Consider the following 20,729-nt stretch of genomic DNA (forward strand, 5'->3'; position numbering starts at 1 on the left):
ACTTTTTATCAAACTGTTTTTCCTTAGTAGAGTTTGATCTTTTCTGTGATAGACTTCTGATTACTTTATTTAAGTAAATCACTCTGGGTAATAAGGCTGCAGGTCAGAGAAGGACTTGCTGAATTTGTACCTTCCTTTTTCATGTGCTTTGCAAAAAGATGTATCTATCAATCCATCAGAGCAGGACAAAACTCTCCTTCTGTGTCAGACCTGAAAAAACCAGAAGAGTAGCTTGCTTTAATGGGCAAGTGGAACAACTGAGGTGGTCCCTGAGCTTGACTGGTGACTTTGCTTTCACTTGGACCTGCACTGACCCAAATAGGCATTTCTTCTAGTGTGCACTAGCATAAATGAAATCTAGGCTTTACCCTTACTGCTATAATATACCATCCTGCATCGATATTGAACCTACTGGTCAGATCTCTGCTGAGTACCATGGGTCTTGTTTTCCCCATAGGAAAAGGGGATCAAGTTCTAGCCTGCTCTCTGTGAAGTCCAGTCTAAATGCATCCGCTTTTCTTTATACAGAAGTAAGATAAGAACAAGCCTTTTAGCTTTCTTTGCAGTTGTCATGCATCTTTATTAGTTTAGCATTAGATATACTTTAGTGTGCATCCATTTGCTGTATCAAATCCAAACTGAGCTCATTTGCAATACTTATCACTGTCATTCAGCCCTATAGTTGTTGCATCCATAGTGTTCTTGGTAACTTTTATGTTAGGAGGATGTGTTTCATAGGAGGTTATGTTTCAAAGTATTAATGAGCTTTTTTATTATGAAACATTTTCAATAATTGAAATATTGTTCTGCTTTGCTTCATGTTAGATTGTCAGAGAAGTTCACAGAGTCTCCAACAAATTACACTCATCTCTCTTACTGTGGAGGGGACAGATGTGCTTGGTTTGATTCCAGCCTGGGCTTCACCTTTCTCAGTGCCACTACTGGACATTTTGATCCCATGGCAGCCACGTGTTCAAACCAGACCTGTGGTTAAGCCCTGGAAATGTCAGCAGATACAACCACTAATCAGTGCTTTTTGTAGATCAGAAGCTAAAAGTCAAGGAATGCAGATTAAACTATTTTCATCTCTCTCTTTCCTTCACATAGGTCCTTAAACGCCAAGGTTATGATGCAGCCTGTGACATTTGGAGCTTGGGGATCCTACTGTACACCATGTTGGCAGGGTGAGTGATGAGGTTCTCCTAGAACAGTAATCTCCAGTGAACTCAGCAGTTCAGCGCTAATTAAGTCTGAAAGGAGTCACAGATAGAGACAGCAAACTGTCTGGCCTCCTTGGAGCAATGTGTTTGGTTGTGTGAAGCAAGAAAATAGATGTCAAGACTTAGAGTTAGAATATGTTTTTCCTAGAATGCATAAATACTTTGACACTTGACAAATTGTTTAGGGTTTTAACAGACAGTGCCTGTAAGTATGCACTGAGACCTAGACTCCTAAAGGGTTCACTCACCCCTTTAAGCAGTGTGAAAGTTTTACATTAGAAGAGGTCCATAGGACTATGGAGAGCCACATCATGTTCACCTTATCCATGGAAGGATGTTAATTCCTTCTGTTAATACATGTATTCTCTTCAGCTTTATTTTTTTTCTACTGTTACTGTTATTGAGGTATCTGAGCACCTTAAAAAGCTCAAAAAGATCCCCACCCAAACATAGTTTTCGGATGCTATTTGAGAAGGACAGAAGGTAAATGAATGGATCAGCAAGAATAGCAACAGGCAGCAGGAACTTTTGCCTACCAATTAGCCTACCAATGTGTTGGCTAATTTTAAATATCAATACAAGAAAATTCAGAGAAAGAGACAGATTGAAATAAGTAGTGAAGAATAGGCATAGGATGTGCAAACCCAATCTAGAGTTATTTCTTGGAGTATGGTATGTGAACATTTATCATACCTAAATGCAGCTTGAAACATTTCAGTGACCTCTCTAAGCTGTTTAATCTGCTTCATGATCATTCAGGTGTGGAAAGAAGCTTGGATTCATTCCTAGATTTTATACAGAAAACAAAGAATTGCACTCTACTTTTCTGTTATTTGCCTTGTGGATTATAGGAAAGGTGACAGGAGTGTCTATCTCATCTATTTTGCTCCTGAGTAAAATGTGTTCAACTTAGGCTGAAATATATTGTGACTTTCTGGGGAAGTCTCCCAGTCTGCTAAGATTTCTGAGAACCTGTTTCTATTTGGCTAATAGTACAGATTTGCAGTGATACACAGACAGAATTAGAAAAATAAAATCAAGAGAGTCACATTTTTTTCAGTTGATTATATTCCAAATGCTTCCTCATGTGGGGAAAAAATCCAAATACATTTGAATTAGAAATACAAATTGCACAACTTAGTGGATATTAAATTTACCAATGGGTGCTATTAACTTATACCTCACTTTTTCTGCCTGTACAAGAGAAAATAAGAGTAATACAAAAAGTTGAGAAATGCTGACTTTTTAGGTGCCAACCCTGCATTTATGGATGATCTTGTTCTTCCTCACTGGAGGAGATTAGTAGGACCTGACTATTATTTGCACCTGGGATTTTATTCTTCTCCCATCATCGCTGTGAGCAGAAAGGGCTGACACAGCCAGAACTAGGCCTGGGATCCTGTTGATGGAGCTAGTGACAGACCCCAGAGTTTTTGCCAGTCCTTAACTCTTACTGTATCCCTCTTGATAGTTATAGGTAGGAATAACATTACATATATCCTTGGGCTGAACTTCTGTGAAGTCTGAAATGTTTGTGAAAATGAGAACATACAATGTGAGGAATTGAATTTGCTACAAGAAACCAGGTAGGATAGGAAGCTGTGGCCAAAGCAACCATTTAGCTATCTAAAAACCCTCTGTCAAGTTGTCAGAAGAGAAAAGATGGAAGGAAAAGTATAAAAATCCCAAATTCTTCTAAACCTACGCAGCTCTTCAAGATCGCAGAGTAAAATTTGACCTGGTAGATTTTAATCAGCTGCAAAAACCTTATCTCTTGTCACTTTCTGAAGACAAAAAGTGTACCCTCTGCATGAGACACTGATTTTGTAAAGCTGGGTTCATCTTACTAGTCATTTCTGACTGTCAGATCAGGAAGTAACCTATTGCAGATAATTTCTTTTGCCCAACAGACTTGAACATTAAGGCTAACAAAGCCTTACAAAGTAGATTAGAAATTTTCTTTTCCTTTTTTTTTTCTGTTCCAGATCTTATTTTTTCTCCTTTATAATTTTTGTCCTTTCTTGCCATTATCAAGGTACTGGTATTGGAAATAAAGCAGAGTTAAAGCAAGAAGTAAAAACATGTCTGTTTTTACAAAGAATATTTAATTCCTGAAAAATGAGACCAGAATAAAAATTGAGTCAGTCTTTTCCCTCTACAGAACAATATAAGGAACCACCAGCCTTTGAGTGAAAATGAAGCCACAATGTCTGTGGTCCATTCTGGAAACAAATTCCTGTTGTAATCACTGGCAGTTAGCACTAGAACCTAGAAATCATAATCATGAACTTGCAAATTACATTGTATTTCTCCCTCTCTCTCTCTCTCTCTCTCTCTCTGGTTGTTTTTTGTTGGTTTGTTGTTTTTTTTTTTAATAGATTCACTCCTTTTGCAAATGGACCAGATGACACCCCAGAGGAGATTCTGGCCAGGATTGGCAGTGGCAAATATGCTCTTACAGGAGGAAACTGGGATTCAGTATCTGATACTGCAAAGGTCAGTGAACCCTTTCTGAGATTTTCTCTTGAGATTTAAGTAGCTCAGATCTCTGTTTTGGTGCAACTGCACTTTTAAAACAAGTGAGGATTTGTTAATACCACAAATGTATGCTCTATACATGAATCACCATTTTGCTGCTCAAAGTTAACCAGGAGCAGGCAGTTTACAAACTAGCATTTTTAATTCCTGTACAGTTCACAGTTTAGGATAGGTGGGAAAGCTAGCAAGCTTGCAGTTGCCTGATGTTAATCAGAAACTTTGACAGGAGATTTCAGTTTTAGCAACTGGTAGTATCCAATGGAAGAACATTGATACATCCCACCACAAAACTGCAAGCAATCCTAATAACATGTTAATCTTGCTACCAACACCTATAAGCCTCACAATGTATTTTTTATCAGATGTTCAGTTTTGAAATTCAAATGTTCAGATGCTGTACAACTGACCTAATTGAATTTTAGCTGCCTGAATGTTAGATTTCTATTCTAAGCTTCTCTTGCTTTGAGGTCAGGGAGAAGATGCCTCCAGATGGCATGCTCTCCAGGTGGAGTTCACCACTCCTATGAAGTCACCAGTAATTAACATTCAGTCAATAAGCTGAATTATCTTTTGACTGTATTATCAGCTGAGAGTTGAACATTACAGTTGAAAATTTTGAAGATCAAGACCTGACACTTAAAGAATATAAAGCCTATCTAAAGTGCATCATTCTCTCCATTGGACATACTAGTGATGACATTGTCACCAGAAAGATCTTAGTAAAACCTGCACTGCTGTTAATTACTTTTTCCCTTGTACTGTTTTCTTCCTTTCAAACCCAGGACATTGTGTCTAAGATGCTTCACGTAGACCCTCATCAGCGCCTCACAGCAGTCCAAGTCCTAAGACATCCATGGATAGTGAACAGGGAGTATCTATCTCAAAACCAACTCAGCAGACAGGATGTTCACCTAGTGAAGGTACTTCCTACACCCTTGCCTCTTCCTTCCTTGCAGAATGAGCTGTAATTTGTGTAAATATTCTGGAAAGTGATAGAGGAGTTGGGAAGATTATTGCCACAGAGGCCAAATTTAATATGGCACTGTATTAACAGCAAAGATTTTTGACCTGTCACCTGCTCAATATTTTTAACTTCAACCTGCATTGTAATAACCTGGTGGCATTCTATGCATATACTGCCATTCACCACTTTGAATCAGAGATACCCCAGCTGTCTGCCAGCCTAAAAGCTGTTACCATTTCATGGAAATTGTGCATGCAGGACAGTTTTTTCAGGAGACAGAATAGGGGAAGGAAAAATCATCAAAGAACTGAATTTTAGCCCAATGTTTTATCTTTCTCTATTTTACAGGGTGCAATGGCAGCCACTTACTTTGCTTTAAACCGAGCACCTCAGGCACCAAGGCTGGAGCCTGTATTGTCCTCCAATCTGGCTCAGCGGCGAGGCATGAAAAGACTTACCTCTACCAGGTTGTAGCAGTACCCTCAAAACACCTCTTTGAAAACCCACAGTTTATTATTTGAAGTTGAATTGAGAAATTCAACTTTACTTGGCTAGCAGACCTTTTTTGGACAACCTGCACATGAAATCGCCAAAACTAGCAGAAGCCCATGTAAGGCAAATTCTCCTTTAGTACATCATTTCTTTTACATTCCAGCCCAGGGCCCCGAGTATAACAACTTCACAAAGATGTGCCAATTTTTCCAGTAGCTCTGTTTCTTTACTGAAATAAAGCCAAATAAAGTAGGTGTGCTCCATCCCTTCTACTCTAGGAAAGCTATTTTTGAGTCCTTAAGATGTTCCATGGGAGCAGTGCTTATTTTGTTTCTCAAGAAAAGCACTTTTTGCTATGAAGAACGCAGTCGGGTATGAATGCTGTTCCAGCATGTGTCATGATGAAGTGACTTGGCTGGTCACCAGTAGACGTCTACTGATCTCCACTCACCCCAGGAAGAGTGAAGGCTGCAGAGACACATGAATAATACCTTATTTGAAACAAGTGCTATACAACACAAAGGAGAGAGAGCTGTTGGTGTTGAAAATACCTTCTGATTTTGAGGAATCTTTTGCACTTTGCCCCTGCCTTCTCTGGAACAAAGCCAGCACCTCTCAAGGCATGTGCGCCACCAGCCCTGATTTACTCAAAGGTCTCCGAAAGCAGAAAACCTCTGAGAAACTTGGTCTTCTGAGGAAAATTATTGGGTCTTATGAGACTGTGGGAAAGCATTCATGTAAAGCAGTGTGGATCAGGCAAGAAAAAGGTGTCTGTTCTTGATCAGCAAGCAGGTCTGGGAGGACTAGGTGAGGGGTCTGGAGAACTGAGCAAGAGGCAGGGTGGGTGACTGAGGACAGTAGGCAAAAAGACCCATGGCAGCATAGTGGAGAGTACTGGCAAAGGCAACTAGCGTGCAACTGGTTGGGGGGCAAACTGGGACTCCCTTTCAAAGCAAGGGACAGTCCCTCTTCACTGATCGGTACAGAAGAGGGTGGGTGGCTGGGCTGGCCAGGGGCCAGGGGGTCAGTGCAGCCATCCTTCCACCTAGTCTGCTCACCGAAAGCAGTTCTGGCAGGCCATAGTGCCACCCTGGAGCAAGCAAGGCCATTTCCAGTCATTGCTCCCTGCCCCTTCCCTGGCTATTCACTCAAATCTGCCCCTGTCACCCAATATTTCATGTCCCTGCCTGGCTGTTCCGCTCTAGCAGAACAAAACTCCCCATGCCATGTGTGTGCAGAGAGTACCACTTCTGAAGAGTTCAGCTAACTCTGTTACAAGCTTTAATAATAATAAATTATGAGGAGAAACAGGAGGATGCTCTGCTTTTATATTTATATGAATATGTACATGTGTATTTATATACATATAAAACAAAAGTTCTGTACCCTAATACCTGGATTTTCCAGGTGCAGGGAAAGAGAGCTTTTGTTGAAATGGTCTCAGCAAAATCGACCTTTTTTCTCTTTCCCTGGTTTCAAAGAAAGTGAGCAAGGTTTGTGGTGCTGGATGTGAACTAATTTTTTATTCTTTTTCTTACCCATCTTGGCTTATGGTGATCACAAGCTGACCAGGATTCTTCTTTGTACTGCTTTTGTTAATTTTTATTTTCTGAGTGAATTTTGTCACCTCAGATGCTTTGTGGGAAAAGCTACTGTGCTATGTTGGCTTTTTTCTGTTGCGACAGGGGGGGAAAAAATGTGAACATGGAGCTTCATATGCTAGATATGGTAATTTTTCCTTGCTGGGTAGTTAGTACATCTCAGTGCTGAACTGGAATTACCAGATCACTGCCTCAGAGTGTCCAAGGGAACAAGGAGTTTTATTACAAGGAGTTTTATTTGCTATAGCAATATGGTTCCTAAAACTAGCTCTGTTTCAATGTTGACCTGAAGTTAGTTTGTTTGCATTAGTCTATTTTTAAATTTAAATTTATTCTTTATAATTTAAACCGATATTTAATGTTCGGGTTTATGTGCTGTGCACAGAGGACAGCTGCAAAGCAGCTGTCTTTGAAGCCCTTCTCTTTTCTAAAATAAACAATGCTGTGAAACTCCACACAGTGGCTGAATCGGCTGGGACTGATGAGTGCAAACACACAGGTGTGTGTCTATGGTTATATATGCAGCAGCCCACATTCTCTCCTGTGGCTAAGCTGTGCTCAGGACTGGTTTTTTGCCACCTCTATAATTTTTTACTTGTTAGAAGTTAAGTCTCACATATTTCTGCTAGCAGTACACTGTGAGGATATCCACAAACAGGGATATCCTGGCTGATGCAGAATAGTTCTGGACAAGCCTTGTTTCCCTCAAAGCAACTTCTGCCTTGGAAGAAGGCAAGGTGGGCACAAAGATGCAAAGGGCAACCTGGAGTGAGGGCTGGGTTTTCTTGGGTCCCAGCTGGTATGTGCTGTTTCAACAAAATATATTTTTAATAGTCAGTGTAATTGTCTTGCATATGGGCAGAAAGAGTGTTGTAAAGATTTTTGTCTCCCTTTAGAATTCCTGGTCATCTTTCATTGCTTCAGTTTGCTTCTTCTTGCAACCATTGGAAACAGTCTTAATTCCCTGTTGTTATACTTGGTCTTAATTCTTTTAGCATTTTTTCCAACTGAATATTATTGGAGGCCAAACTTAGAGGATGATGCTCTTCCCAAAGTTGGATCACCCCTTAAGCCATGGATGCCACAAGGGTTTCTTATGCTGCTGGTCCACTGAACTTATGGCAGCATATGCAAGTGCTGACACTAAAAAAAGGCAGGTAGCCACTTCCTCTTGACCTCAGTTGCTCATATGTCCTTTCACACCTCCCTTATCCAGTTCACCATGGGGCAAAACAAACATTTGTGCATCAGAACAAATGCCTGGGGAAAGCAGGAAGGCAACAACATCTCTTTTGCCAACAGCACTGTCAACACATTGGAGTGGCTACAAGTTCAGTGTCACCTCTGTTATTCTGTTTCTGAGTTATGCTGAGCAGAGCCCAGGTGGGGCTCAAAGTCAGAGCAATAAATGGTGGGCACAAAGAGAAAGGATAAGTCCAAGCTTCTGAAAATTGTCCACAAGCTCATATAAACTCCCTGTAACCAGAAGATGTAGGGCCACAGATGGTAGGCCATGGGGAAGTAATGTTGACTGGATGTATTTTTGCCACCAGTGACCTCATAAAGAGAACAGAAAAAAATCCAGGAGTTTGTTTTTAAATCATCTGTTTTTACAGAGAAATTCTTGATTTTGTACAGTGCTACAGCTTTCTCAATCCCTAGAATTAAGGCACTCAAACATGGAAGATGCAGCAGATTACTCTAGCAGAAAATATATCTTAGCTTTCACTGGAAAAATATTTTCAGGCACGTGTTTTGAAGCTCTGTCTTCGGATGTGTGTATCAAAAATGCCAAAGCAAATATTTAGAAGCAAAGTTCTCTTGTTGAACATCTTCAGGTGGCACCTTTAAACAAGAATCATGTGAGCTCCACGTTCAGATATCTGAATCCTAAAAGACAAGCAAGCAGCACAATCAGGACAACCACCTCAGATGTTCCTTACATTAAAATAAAAAGATCTAAAATAACATTAGTAAGATGCTTTAGTATAGTTCATTTAAAAAGAAAAGAAAAGGAAACTGTGCAAGCCCATTTTCTTTTCCTCTTTTGAAGTATACTTCATTTTCCTTTAGAAGTGTGTATTCTGACCTCCTAGCTGACCCTGCTTCTGAAATCCTGTGTTGCCCCAACACATTGCAGCTAAGCTGCTTCTGGTACCTCAGTTCCTGTGTGAACACAGTCCCACATTCCTCCCTCCATGTCTGCCCACAACAGACGCAAGCAACAATTGCACACACTCTCCTATTCTGAAGGTTAGCAAAAGTGTGAGAGTTTAAACTCAGAAGATAAAGTGAAGTTAAAAGTAAGGTTCTCACTGTGTACAGACCTAAAACTCTCAGTGTTTAGGGGAAGGGTAGTTTAAAGTCTGTGCAGAACAAGAATGTTACAGAGTAAATAAACTCACAGTAATTCATAGAGCCAAATTTTAGCTAAAATCTCTTAATAGGTTTTTGTGAGCCTAGACCTTACATTTCCAGATGCAACTAGATGACAACATATGCATGTCAGCCAGGTAACAAAGGCATCTGATCATGCATGTCATCACAAGGCTTGCACATGGAAATGTTTTGCAGCCCAAAGTTTGGAGTCTAAAAGTAAGAATTTGATCTTTTTCATCATCCTGTGTTGTGTAAACCATGATGTTCAGTGTTGAACTGTACAACCACTGCTTCTTGCTTTGGTGTGCATAGTTACAGAGTCAGTTTGTGCTCCATTATGTTTTCTAAATGGATGTTATGGATATAGTTTTCAGAGACACTGTAGCCTGAAAAGAAAATGAGGCAAATTAATGCCATTTTTGATAAAGGCAAATTTTGAAAGGAGAGACTGGAAAAATGCATTTGAAGTGCAGAAAATAAAAACCAGTTGCTAAAAGATTTTTTCTGATTTCTTACTCAGAGCCAAATCTTGCCTCCTTCACTCCTGTGTTAGTTCCTTAATCCATATGCACCTTCAGGGAATCGAGGGGAACAGCTCAGAGTAGGGTCCTCTTTCCTGTTGTAGTGCTGGAGTCTTGGCCATTAGATGATGATGTATGTAAGGGATTTACTTGGATAGTATTAAATGATTTTGACTAAATACGAACCATGATCTAGCACTTTGTTTACAGGCTCCATATTCATGTTTACAAATTATGATTTCTGAGGCTCACGCTTTTTAAGTTTCCTGTATGAAAAGGGCAGCCAGTGTACAGATATTTATTATGTTTACCAGCGTTTCTGAATAGATTTTTTTTATAGTACATGGTTTTATGAAGTGTAATATTTTTATAGCAGAATGATGATCTTTGGACTTTCTATATTGTTACCTACAGTTGTTTGCAAACAAGCTCTTCCCTCCCTTTTTTCTGTGCACTGTATCTCATGTTGCTGCTGCTACTGTTGCTGGCCTCAGCTGCTGCTGTCCCACTGTGACGTGGGCTGATGGTATTGTGAAAGTGTGCAAACTAACTTCAAAGAGTTGTGATTGTGCTGAAGGGCTGGCTGCATGCTGGGTTCCTCCTGGCAGGAGGGATGGGGAGCTGTACCCTACCAGAGCAAGAGTTTACTGTGGATGGCCCCCAAGGAGAAACCTCAGTGCTCACCTTTGTATTCTGCCATTTTGGCTTGGCATGCCCATCCTTTCCTTTCTTTATAAAGAAATAAAAAGAAAAGAAAAAAGATCCTACTCATTTTTTGCGTAATTTTTTTCCAGACCCCAAACACTGGCCTTGTTTGAATGCCATGTGTTGGTCACAGTAAAAGCACAGTTCCTTATTCGAATTATACCTGGAGCTGTGATTTCTGTGCAGCCTGAACACTCAAACCTCTGCTTTGGGAAGCAACAAGTAAGTCTTTAACCCCTCATCAGTCAGACAGTTCACTCACAAGACAAATTTAGGATTTCAGTGCCAGACAAATGTGCCTCACAAGCTGCCTAACATGAATTTCCATGCCCCTTTGAGATCTTCCAAGGTACCATTCCTCTGCAAACTGCCAGTCACTGGCAAGCAGCCTTCATAGCCTTTTCTGCTTGTTGAACTTATTAGTGACCACAAAAGCAAAATCAACCTCTGCTACTTTAAAGGATTGGTTCTGCTTCCCTGGCATTGCTACATGTGAGCCTGCACACAATTACACTGGCCTTCACGCCTGGGTTTTCATCAGACCCTGCAGCATCACAGAGGTGGCAAGTCTGGCTCAGGCTCCACGCCGGAACAGCATATGGTACCAGATACTGAGAAACAGCATGTGATTCAGGTTCAAGCAAGCATAACTGAGGAAACTTGGACTTGTATGTTATTTGTAGGATTTCTGCTCTGACCATAGGTAGCCTCATGCCTCTGTTCTCCTGTCAGCTGATCCTGTCCTACTCCCACTTCTTCCTTTCTTTCTTCTGTCATAAAAGAAACAACCCTTCCTGCTCCTTTAGTCCTCATGTTCCTTCACCACAGGGTCATTCATGTCCCTACCAATTCTCTGCCTCTGCACTCCAGTGCCTACCATGAACTATTTCTCTCTTCCCTTACCAAGCTTCTGTCCCACAGGTCCATCCTGTGGGTTTTATAGCCTCTTCTGATGGACGGGCCAGTGACTTCTGTACACCTGTCTTTATGAGCCCAGTGGTTAAAAAAGGAAGGTTCTCTGGAGAACCATAATCATATACAGGAACATCCAAATTGAAAAGCTGAAGAGGAAAAAAAAAAACAACAGGCTTTCTCTTCCCTCCTCTCTTCTAATTCCTCTTTTAACATGACCATGATCAAGAATGAGACAAGTTCAGCCACTCTTGGAAAATACATAACTTTTCAGAGGACCTGGTTAGGAAGCCTTGGGGTATGCTAGGCCCTGGGCAGGCAGATACAAGTCTTTCCCTCCAACCCTAGAAAATGAATAAATGAGATGTCTAAGAAGAAGGTTTTCCAGAATATGCTCGAGTTTGCCATCAAGACACAGCCCTTTTAGGAAATCCACATTGGCACCATCTGAAATCTCTCGCTTACTGAGAAGTAACCATGTTTTTTCTCCCTGAATGGAGAAGAATACATTTGCTTAAAAAAAAAAAAAAAAGTAGCAAAAAACTCTCCTACCCCTTGTATTTTTTCTCTTTAGTCAACATTAATTTCCTTCCTGTGTATTTCTCCTGCTCGATCCCATTCCAGTTCACCTTCCCTCAAAGGCAGGGAGGCCCTGCAGAGAGACCTTGACAAATTAGAGGACTGGGCAATCACCAACCACATAAAACTCAACAAGGGAAAGCACTGGATCCTGCACCTGGGACAGAGCAACCCTGAATGTTTGTACAGACTGGGGAATGAGATACTGGAAAGCAGCACCCCACAAAGGGACCTAGGGGTCCTAGTCGATAGCAAGTATGAGTCAGCAGTGCCCTGGCAGCCAGGAGGACCAACTGTGTCCTGGGGGTCATCAGGCAAAGCATCGCCAGCCAGTTGAGGGAGGGGATTGTCCTGCTCTGCTCTGCACTGGTGTGGCCTCATCTTGAATATTGTGTGCAGTTTTGGGCACCACAATATGGGAAAGATATTAAGATATTAAAGAGTGTCCAAAGGAGGACAATGAGGATGGGCCTTGAGGGGAAACCTTATGAGGAGCTGCTGAGGTCACTTGGTCTGTTCAGCCTGGAAGAGACTGAGGGGAGACCTCATTGCAGTCTACAACTTCCTCATGAGGGGAAGCAGAGGGGCAGGCACTGATCTCTTCTCTGTGGTGACCAGTGACAAGACCCGAGGCAATGGCCTGAAGTTGTGTCAGGGGAGCTTTAGGTTGGATATTAGAAAAAGGTTCTTCACCCAGAGGATGACTCGGTACTGGAACAGGCTCCCCAGGGAAGTGGTCACAGCACGAAATCTGACAGAGTTCAAGAAAAGAGTTCAAGAAACTTTTGGATGCTTCACCCCCTTTTCATGTCCCAGTTGTTGTGTACCATGAAAATTGTCCTGAGGCTCAGAAAGTCAAGGGCCGTGTAACTGATGGCTGAGCACCCTGAGCACTACAGCAAGGCAAATAATAGGCAGTAACAATAACAGCTAATGTCTGAAGATCACAAGAAGCAGAGATTTTGCATTAAAAGCTATGAAGAAGAGCTGAAGACAAGGATTTTAGGCTGTGTCCAGCCTTGACAATCCCTTCTTCCATCTTTCATCCAGACAGTAGGAGTATTTTTAACAGCCAGTGCACTGTGGTTATCTATTAGTAACCTGAATAACTGTGTCCATTCATCTAGATGGACTGGAGCTCTCACTGTTTTCTAAACAACCAAAGCTGGCCTGAGATCAATTCCATTTTTTGTTGAGGAAATTAGTTTATTAAGAGGCTGGTGACTCAACACCTGTGGTAAGCCTGTGTGTTGTTTTGGCTTGGCACGCTCCTGCCTAATTCTTTCTGACCTTCAGGTTCTGTGGTCACTGGTAAAAATAGCTGCATTTGGAAAGCCTAACACTTTCCCTACTAGAATTTTGCAGCTTCAATTTTAGTGATGGTCTTCTTGCTAAGGCATGCAAATGAAGACTTGGTGATTTCCATTGCATTTACCCTGACTTTCTAATTGTCACAATTTTTTGTGAGAATTGTCTGGATTCCTGTCTCTATTGTAAACTCTGTTACAATCAGTTATTTGTTTTACACATCCATTTACTTATTTCACCTGTTGGTACTAAAACAATTTGACCTTTACAAACATCAGCTGTTACAATGGAGCCTTAAACATGGAGAACAGAAAAAGCTGCACTTCAGGGAGGTGACAAGAGGGATTCATCAACTTTTAGAAACTCTTGGCAGTGCTATCTTTTGCAATTTGGACATCTGGTCTCTCTTTAACCACCAATCTGCTGCCATCAGTTACAGTCTGAGTAGAGCTGCACATCAGCTACGGGCTGCAGTCTTTCTATTGGGTCTGTGAACTAATACATGCAGGTAAAAACTCTGTCCAGGAATGAACAACATGTTTCTCAGTGTGTGACTGGGTGGGGATAAAGTGGAATACACAGCTGAGATGTATGCGTGCTTTTGGCCTAGACAAAAGAAGGGCACGTTCAGCTGAGCAAAAATGAGAATTATTTATTGTGCAATTCAGATGCAAATTTGTTATTACTCTCCCAAGTCCAGGAATGACAGCAACCTTCTGAGAAGCTCATGTCAGATATCCAACACACACATTCACACAACTTGCACAATCGCCAGTTCCAAGAAGTCTCACAGGTGAGTCCATGTTCTCCCACCATTAGATGGTCTGTGAGGAAAAATACAGTTTTGGCATTTGAAGCACCGTGAGTTGTGTGGTGTACGTCCACTATCACATGCAAAAATTGTTGCTGTGACCTTTAGACTTTGTATGTTTTTCTATTGTTTGTAGCCATTCAAGTCAAAAATACCCTCATAGTCATGCAGTCAACATCTAAAAGCTCAGTCTAAAACAGTCTGGGTGACTCCCTCAGACACAGATTTCTTCCAAATTATGTTTCATTAAGTTAAATGCCTAAATAAGGAAGATCCATTGCCATTGGTCATATCCTATGCTTAAATGCCAATGCTTCAGTCTTCTTAAAACTTTCAGTCAATATCATCAACAAGCACTTGATGCTCTTAAAAATTGATCTGTAAGAATTACAAGGAAAACCTTACCAATCTAACTGGAAGCTTCATCCCTGGCTTCTAAAGCAAAGAAGAAGAGATTAGGCAGTATATGTTAAAGGTAAGAAAAATGTCATGCTAACCCTACTGTTCAGGCATCAAGTGTCATTTTATAAATGCACCAACTGATATAAACTTAATACATTTAAAAGGACCAAAGTTTGGATGCAGGAGAAAAAAAAACAACACAAAATGCGTTCCATGGAGATGATTAAAGACCCTGATCTGTTCAGCTTAGCCTGGAGATGGCTGAGAAGTGACTACCGTCTACAGGAATCTTCACAGGGAAAAAATCCCATGTTCTGGAATAACAGAGAGACAAACCAGAGTATAAAACCAGGCATATTTCTGGGTGCAAAATTCATACAGCCACAGAATGGAAATGAGGTAGCTTGTAGTTTTAGAAGTGAGGCTGGTTATTCACTGGAACAAAATCATCACAAGAGAAAAGAGGTTTGCCATTCCCTTTGTATTGCTTTTAGTAGTACTCCTTAGTGGACAAAAGGTTAGTGAAGAAGCAAGTGGATGACTTCAACAGCCTGCAGTAATCTGGAAATCAATTTAAATGCTATGATGGTCCCTTTAGACCTCAAATATGATGTGCACTCATATTGCCCTAGCACAAGCAGTCGACACAGAATAAACAGATCAGGTTTCATAGGATTAATGAATGAACTCCAAAGATTATTTAGAAGATTTTTAGGCCATAAACAACTGGAGCAATCACCTTTCTCTGTCCAAATCTGTATCTCTGCTGTGGTACATGTGGAGAATATTTGCTGTCTTTGACAATATAGAATATCCTTCTGAAATTTTCTGATGTTTAGGACTACCTATGATGTTAATTTAGAACAACCTGTTTCACAGCATTGGCGCAATATGTTTAAAACCTGTAGCAAGACTGAGTAAATGGTGTTCCCAAAAAATATTAAAAACTCACTGTCTTAAAACCCAAATAAATTATAATAGCATTAGTGGTTCACTAATCCTGTGAACCAGAGGAGGGCCTTAAACAAATAGATCTCAAACATGAGCGAAACCTTCCAGTACAGAGATAAATAAGGCTTTAATCTTGAATAAGCTCTACAATCAGAATTAAGCTGTTTAAAAGAGAGTGAAAATGAGATCACAAAATCTTGAATTACTAAATTTCCAAGGCCTGGAGCTGAGTGACAACTCATGAACGGACTGACTTTATGCAGCTTCTGAACACCTATGAGATGTACACCAAGACAGACAGATAGAGAGGCTGCAAAATTCTAATCACAGCAATCTGGGAATTTAAAAAAAAAAAAAAAAGGATGTAAGAAGAAGGGAAGTAAATTATTAAATAACAAATGCAAATGCTGTTCATAGTAGTCCACAGCAGCTGTGAAAGAAGGTGCACTACTTCCTTTATCTTAAAGATGGTGAATATTAGCAATTCCCAGAAGAGCTATTTTTGGTAAAAATTATGTCTAGTGAGACTTGTTCCATCTCTGTGACAAACACTGCTGTAGCAGCCTCCTTGAGGAATGATGTGGCAGAAATTTGTGCAGAGCAGCCACTTAGTATGGAAGTGCTGCATAGCCACCCCCATCAGTGCACCCTCCTGTGAAGTGACAGTCCCTCTTTTAGTCCAAAGAGCATTAAATAAGCCTACACTTGCATCACGCTCCCAGGGGGTGTTTGTGGGGGTCTGACGAACACCAGCCTGAAGAAGGAGCTGGTGAGATTCCCTGCTCTCATCTGCAGCATCTTTGGTAAGTACTGGAATCACAGGGTTTCCACATGATGCAGGGATGATGCTCCCACTGCCTCCTCCTGAGCTTTCAGATAAAAGAAGGAGCAGCTTTCAGCAAGTTGTAAAAATGTACTTCTGCACAGCCTTCAAGAGGGACACTGAGCAAGAAAGCAGCACCAAAGTCACAATGGGGTGGCACAATAAGGGCATTCCTCTATTCCAAATTTCTTCTTGGTTCAGTTTTGTTGAGCTTCCTGCTAAGTGTGAAAGGTTTGGCTTCCACTCTGGCAGGGCTAACAATCCCTTTGTGTGCAGGGCAGGCACTGCTGTCCAGTCTAGGCACCGAGGATCAGTAGCTAGGTATTGCACAGCTTTTGGGTATAGGCTCTCATATTTAATTTATAAGGTGCTCAGTGTGAAAAACAAGATATCTCTTGTAAAAAACAATATAGTCTTTGTGAACTGAAGCTGTAGCATCACCACCTAATATTAATGTTTATTGGAAAGATCAATACCCATCCAAAGATGAACTCAGACGTCTGTGGGGCACAACATTTCAAATCTTTCTCATAAGACAAGGACTCTCTCTACAGAGTTTGGAGGTTGTCTATAACCACCAGTCTCACATTTGCACATGCACATTTGGGTACATGAGTAAAGTACATCTATTTTTTAAAAAGTACACATACTTTAATATCCACATCTTTTTTTTCTTTTTTTCCTATTAGGCCCTGTACAAAGCTAAAGACTTTGTGTTGAGTCCTGAATGACTTTTTAGAAGTCCACCATGACCTATTGTTTATTTCACTTTGACCCCAGTAGCTTTGGAAAGGACTTTGTCATGTTTACCTTCAAGTTACTCATCTTGTATGCCCATGGTTTGTTTATCCACTGTAGTCTACTGAAATTTTCCCCTTTGTTTTAGTTAATGAAATAGGCCAAAGGTGATTTCAGGGTCCCTATCTGGACACACATCACCAACTCATTCAAAGACCTTTGGCTTCCTTCGGTAAGTCAGGGGCATCCTAGATACTGCCTTGCTCTCACATTTCTCTAGTGAGTGAGAGAAATCTCTGTCCATCAAGAGAAAAATTGACTCCAACACTATCATAGATACTGTAATTACACTGAAGTGAGCTCTGGTGTAATCATGCATTTCTGTCTCAAACATGCTAATCTACTTTCTCACCCCTCCTAGACTAAGCCTACCAATATTTATGTTCAAGGTTTTCCAGTGGCAGTAATTTAGGTAGTTGTTCTTTAACTGGGGAAGGGCTGGAACAGGAAAAAAGCACAGAACTGTACTTTTCTACCAGGAATGATCCCCCACTTCTGGCCATCCTCCAGTCTCACTGGGGTTGTTTAGGTTGGGATGAGCCAAGGCACCAGAAAAGTGCATATGGTCAGCAAATTTATTAGTAGTGAAACAGGCCAGAAACCTATGTTTTTATCATATTCTACTAAATTTATACTTATTCAGCTAAATAAAGACCCATGAGTCCTGAGGAAGATTACATAGGTAAAATGATTGTCATTATTTACCAGTGTGTCTCAACTTTGAACTCTCACTTTCTGTCATCAGTCAGAACCCTGACTTTATGCTTCTCCTTATAATCTGTGGGATGTTTGTATTGAATAAAATACATTAAGAAGGACATAGAAAGCTCAGGAGAAAAACCGTGATTAATTTTCTTCATGAAATACAAGTGTATCGGCACACACTTTGCTAGGCAGTAATCAAGGAAGCAAATCTCCCCACAACCTTACTTAAGAAGTTCATGCCACATCATTGCTACTCATTCCTCAGAAACTGGAAATAATTTTTTAGAAATAGAATACAAAAGTATTTCTCCTTTTTTTTTTTTATCACGTTGGATTTATCACCAAGGCAGGTTTTCCATGATGAGGAAACCAACTCTGCTTTGCAGCCCAGTTCGACATCTGCTGGGAAGTGTAGCCTGTCAAGTGAACACCACCAACCCTCCTGTTCCACTCCTCTGGACATGATAATTATAGCAATGAAGTGATTGTATGTCATTTAACTGTAAAAGAAGTTTCCCTAACTGATTGAAGGAGGAGAATTTTGCAAGGCAGTGTTACAAGAGGCTTTCTTACCCCAGCTGACCTGATTTAGCAATATAAAGTACAGAGTGCATCTGACTGAACAAGCAGCCCTCATCCCTTCCTTCCCAAACACAAGATAATCATCCACAATTGCTTCAAAAACCCAAAACCAGTTTTAAAGGTCCATTTCTTAAACAGTAATCAATATTTCCATGTAGCCCAATACCTGTACATACATTACCAATTGCAAGTATAAGTAACTTGTGAATAAACCCGTTTATCAGATCTTCTTCCCCATGTTCTAAAACCTGATTTCTTCTAAGAAAAGGTTAGCAATATAGCTTTATATTTAAAATATTATCTAAAATTATCTCATTTGAAGCATTATTATATGCATAAACTAATTAAGTAAACTGTAGAGATGAGCTTCAGCCCAAAAAAAGATCTTAAGACACTTAGTATCAGTCTTCATGACAGTAAAACACACATCAACATAGCCATCACCACTACACATATTTCAGCATGAAGGTGGCTTAAGCAATTTCAGCTGCAATTTTGGCTGTCTCTTTTACCATGTGGGACTAACTGAGGACTCAGAGCAGCCTCATCACAGAAAGGCCCCATCCTTCACCTGCCCCAAGGCTCTTTTGCACCACACACATGCAGTGCTACTCATGCAGGGTGCCTCCTTCATCTACAGCCAGTTGACTTCTAGGAAAAAAATCCCGGGAGAAAACACACCCTTAAGAATAGTTGTACTGTAAGCTTAAGTAGGGGAAGATACTGTTTGAGGTTTTTTGTTTGTTTCGGGTTGGTTTGGGGTTTTTCCCACCCTTCACAGAGGGTTTGATGCTGGCAGTCAGCCCAGCAATGAGGAGCTGCTCCCACTCTTTAGCAGTGGACTCCAGCCATCCAGACTGCTTTTCAAGCATGGAGAAAAAGAGTAGCCTCACTACAAACCCAGTTACTTCTCTGCCAGTTTTGTACTCTGCTTCCCCCAATTTTGGACCTTATAACTTTTCATAGCACAGGACTAGCTGTTTTTCATGCTAACATAATATAGACAATGTTAGAGCCATAGCTTGTGCTATTCCTACCTACAGAGTTCATAATAACAGGAATAACTATGCTAATAAAAGTTTCAAGTGTTCAGACCCGCCCAACCATAATCTAATCATGACAGATAGGTCTTTTTGCATGTAAGGCAGGGAAAAGCAGTGATAATTGCAGCAATTGCCTGAAATGCTTGTCTTCTCTGCTGACAAAATACTTTCATTTTTCTTTGTTATAGGTAGCACTCTTGCTTCAGTTCCTGCTGCCCAGCTGTTGCCTGGCTTGCCTACAAGGATTGTTAGTCACAATAGCAGCTAATTTGCCAATATTTACATCTTGGCAATCCAAATTTTTTCCAGATGCATTCTGCATCTATTTCTTAACTCTGTCCATTACAATGCCTACCTTATAGTGTTCCTTTGGCCTTTCATAGAGGAGGGCCTGTCTTTGTCTTGTGGTTTTGTAATTACACCACTGTCTTATTTGCAGGTCCTCAGCTTGAAATAATGTTTTACTTTGATGTTTGATCCTACTCTAGATCCTACCGAGAACTGCAAATGATGAAATGCCTCTAGCTCCATAATCCAATAATTTATCCCAATTGATAAGGTTTTACATAGAAACTATCGATCTCTCAAATGATAGAAGCTGATCTGGTGTGACAGTGTGCCAGCTCCACAGTCGGTCAGTGTGAGAACTGTTACCTGCTAGAAGCTGTATTTTTCAGCACTGAGTAAACTATTTCTGCATTTCAGAAAATGTTTTCTGAAAGGAAGTACAGCTTCTTCTCAAGTTATTTAGTCGTTAAGCATTTATTTTAGTTTTCTTTAGACTAATACTAAAGTAATATTTCTAGTAGGATGCCTTCACAAACATGTCAGGGCTGACCATGCATTTTACATATGTTATTCATTGACAGCCTCTCAAGTTGGCATTCTCAGCTGTTCAATCTACTTTGTTACTGCTGTATGCTCCACGCGAAGTAAAACTGCTCAAGCACCATGCCAGCATGTAGGGATAATGTATCTATAATCAGGGATGCAAAGACAAATGCAAGTGTTACATCAAGCTGTGCTCTCGCTTGGCTCAATTTGAGATTGCAGGCGGATAAAATGTCATAGTCAACTGCTCTAGTCAATCTTCTTATCCACCTACTAGGTGATTTGTGTCCACTTTAATGAACAGGTATTTCATTACAAGGTCTAGGAAAACTGTCCAAGCAATATATCTTTTCTTCATATTTTTCTGCAACTTCGGAGCTCCTGTAGCAAGGAAATATTAACTACTTCAGTCCTGAAGTCAGAGTTTCTTGAACAACTTGTTTAATGGTTGTTCCCTTGTTTGTCAAGAAACACTCCAAATAATGTTTTCTTGCAATTCTTTTCACAGCTGGGAAAAGGCACCATCATTTTCCCCTGCAGATGTTTGTTAAGAGTTGTATCAGA

The 20,729-nt window shown here is 40.6% G+C and overlaps 1 protein-coding gene across 11 annotated transcripts in view; it reads left to right on the forward strand.

Moving 5' to 3' along the window:
- Positions 1-10,463, forward strand: part of RPS6KA2 (ribosomal protein S6 kinase A2) — a 289,256-nt gene extending 278,793 nt beyond the window's left edge. For all 11 annotated transcript variants that reach the window (XM_017813724.1, XM_017813729.1, XM_017813731.1 and 8 more), the window contains 4 exons: positions 1,108-1,184; positions 3,599-3,716; positions 4,541-4,678; positions 5,071-10,463. In XM_017813724.1, the coding sequence (XP_017669213.1) occupies positions 1,108-1,184; positions 3,599-3,716; positions 4,541-4,678; positions 5,071-5,196 (459 nt within the window). In that variant the 3' untranslated portion in view covers positions 5,197-10,463. The remainder of the gene's footprint in view (positions 1-1,107; positions 1,185-3,598; positions 3,717-4,540; positions 4,679-5,070) is intronic.
- The last annotated feature ends 10,266 nt before the right edge of the window (positions 10,464-20,729 follow it).

Source organism: Lepidothrix coronata, unplaced genomic scaffold (assembly GCF_001604755.1).
Source record: "Lepidothrix coronata isolate B3197 unplaced genomic scaffold, Lepidothrix_coronata-1.0 Scaffold42, whole genome shotgun sequence".
NCBI classification, from domain to species: Eukaryota; Metazoa; Chordata; class Aves; order Passeriformes; family Pipridae; genus Lepidothrix; species Lepidothrix coronata.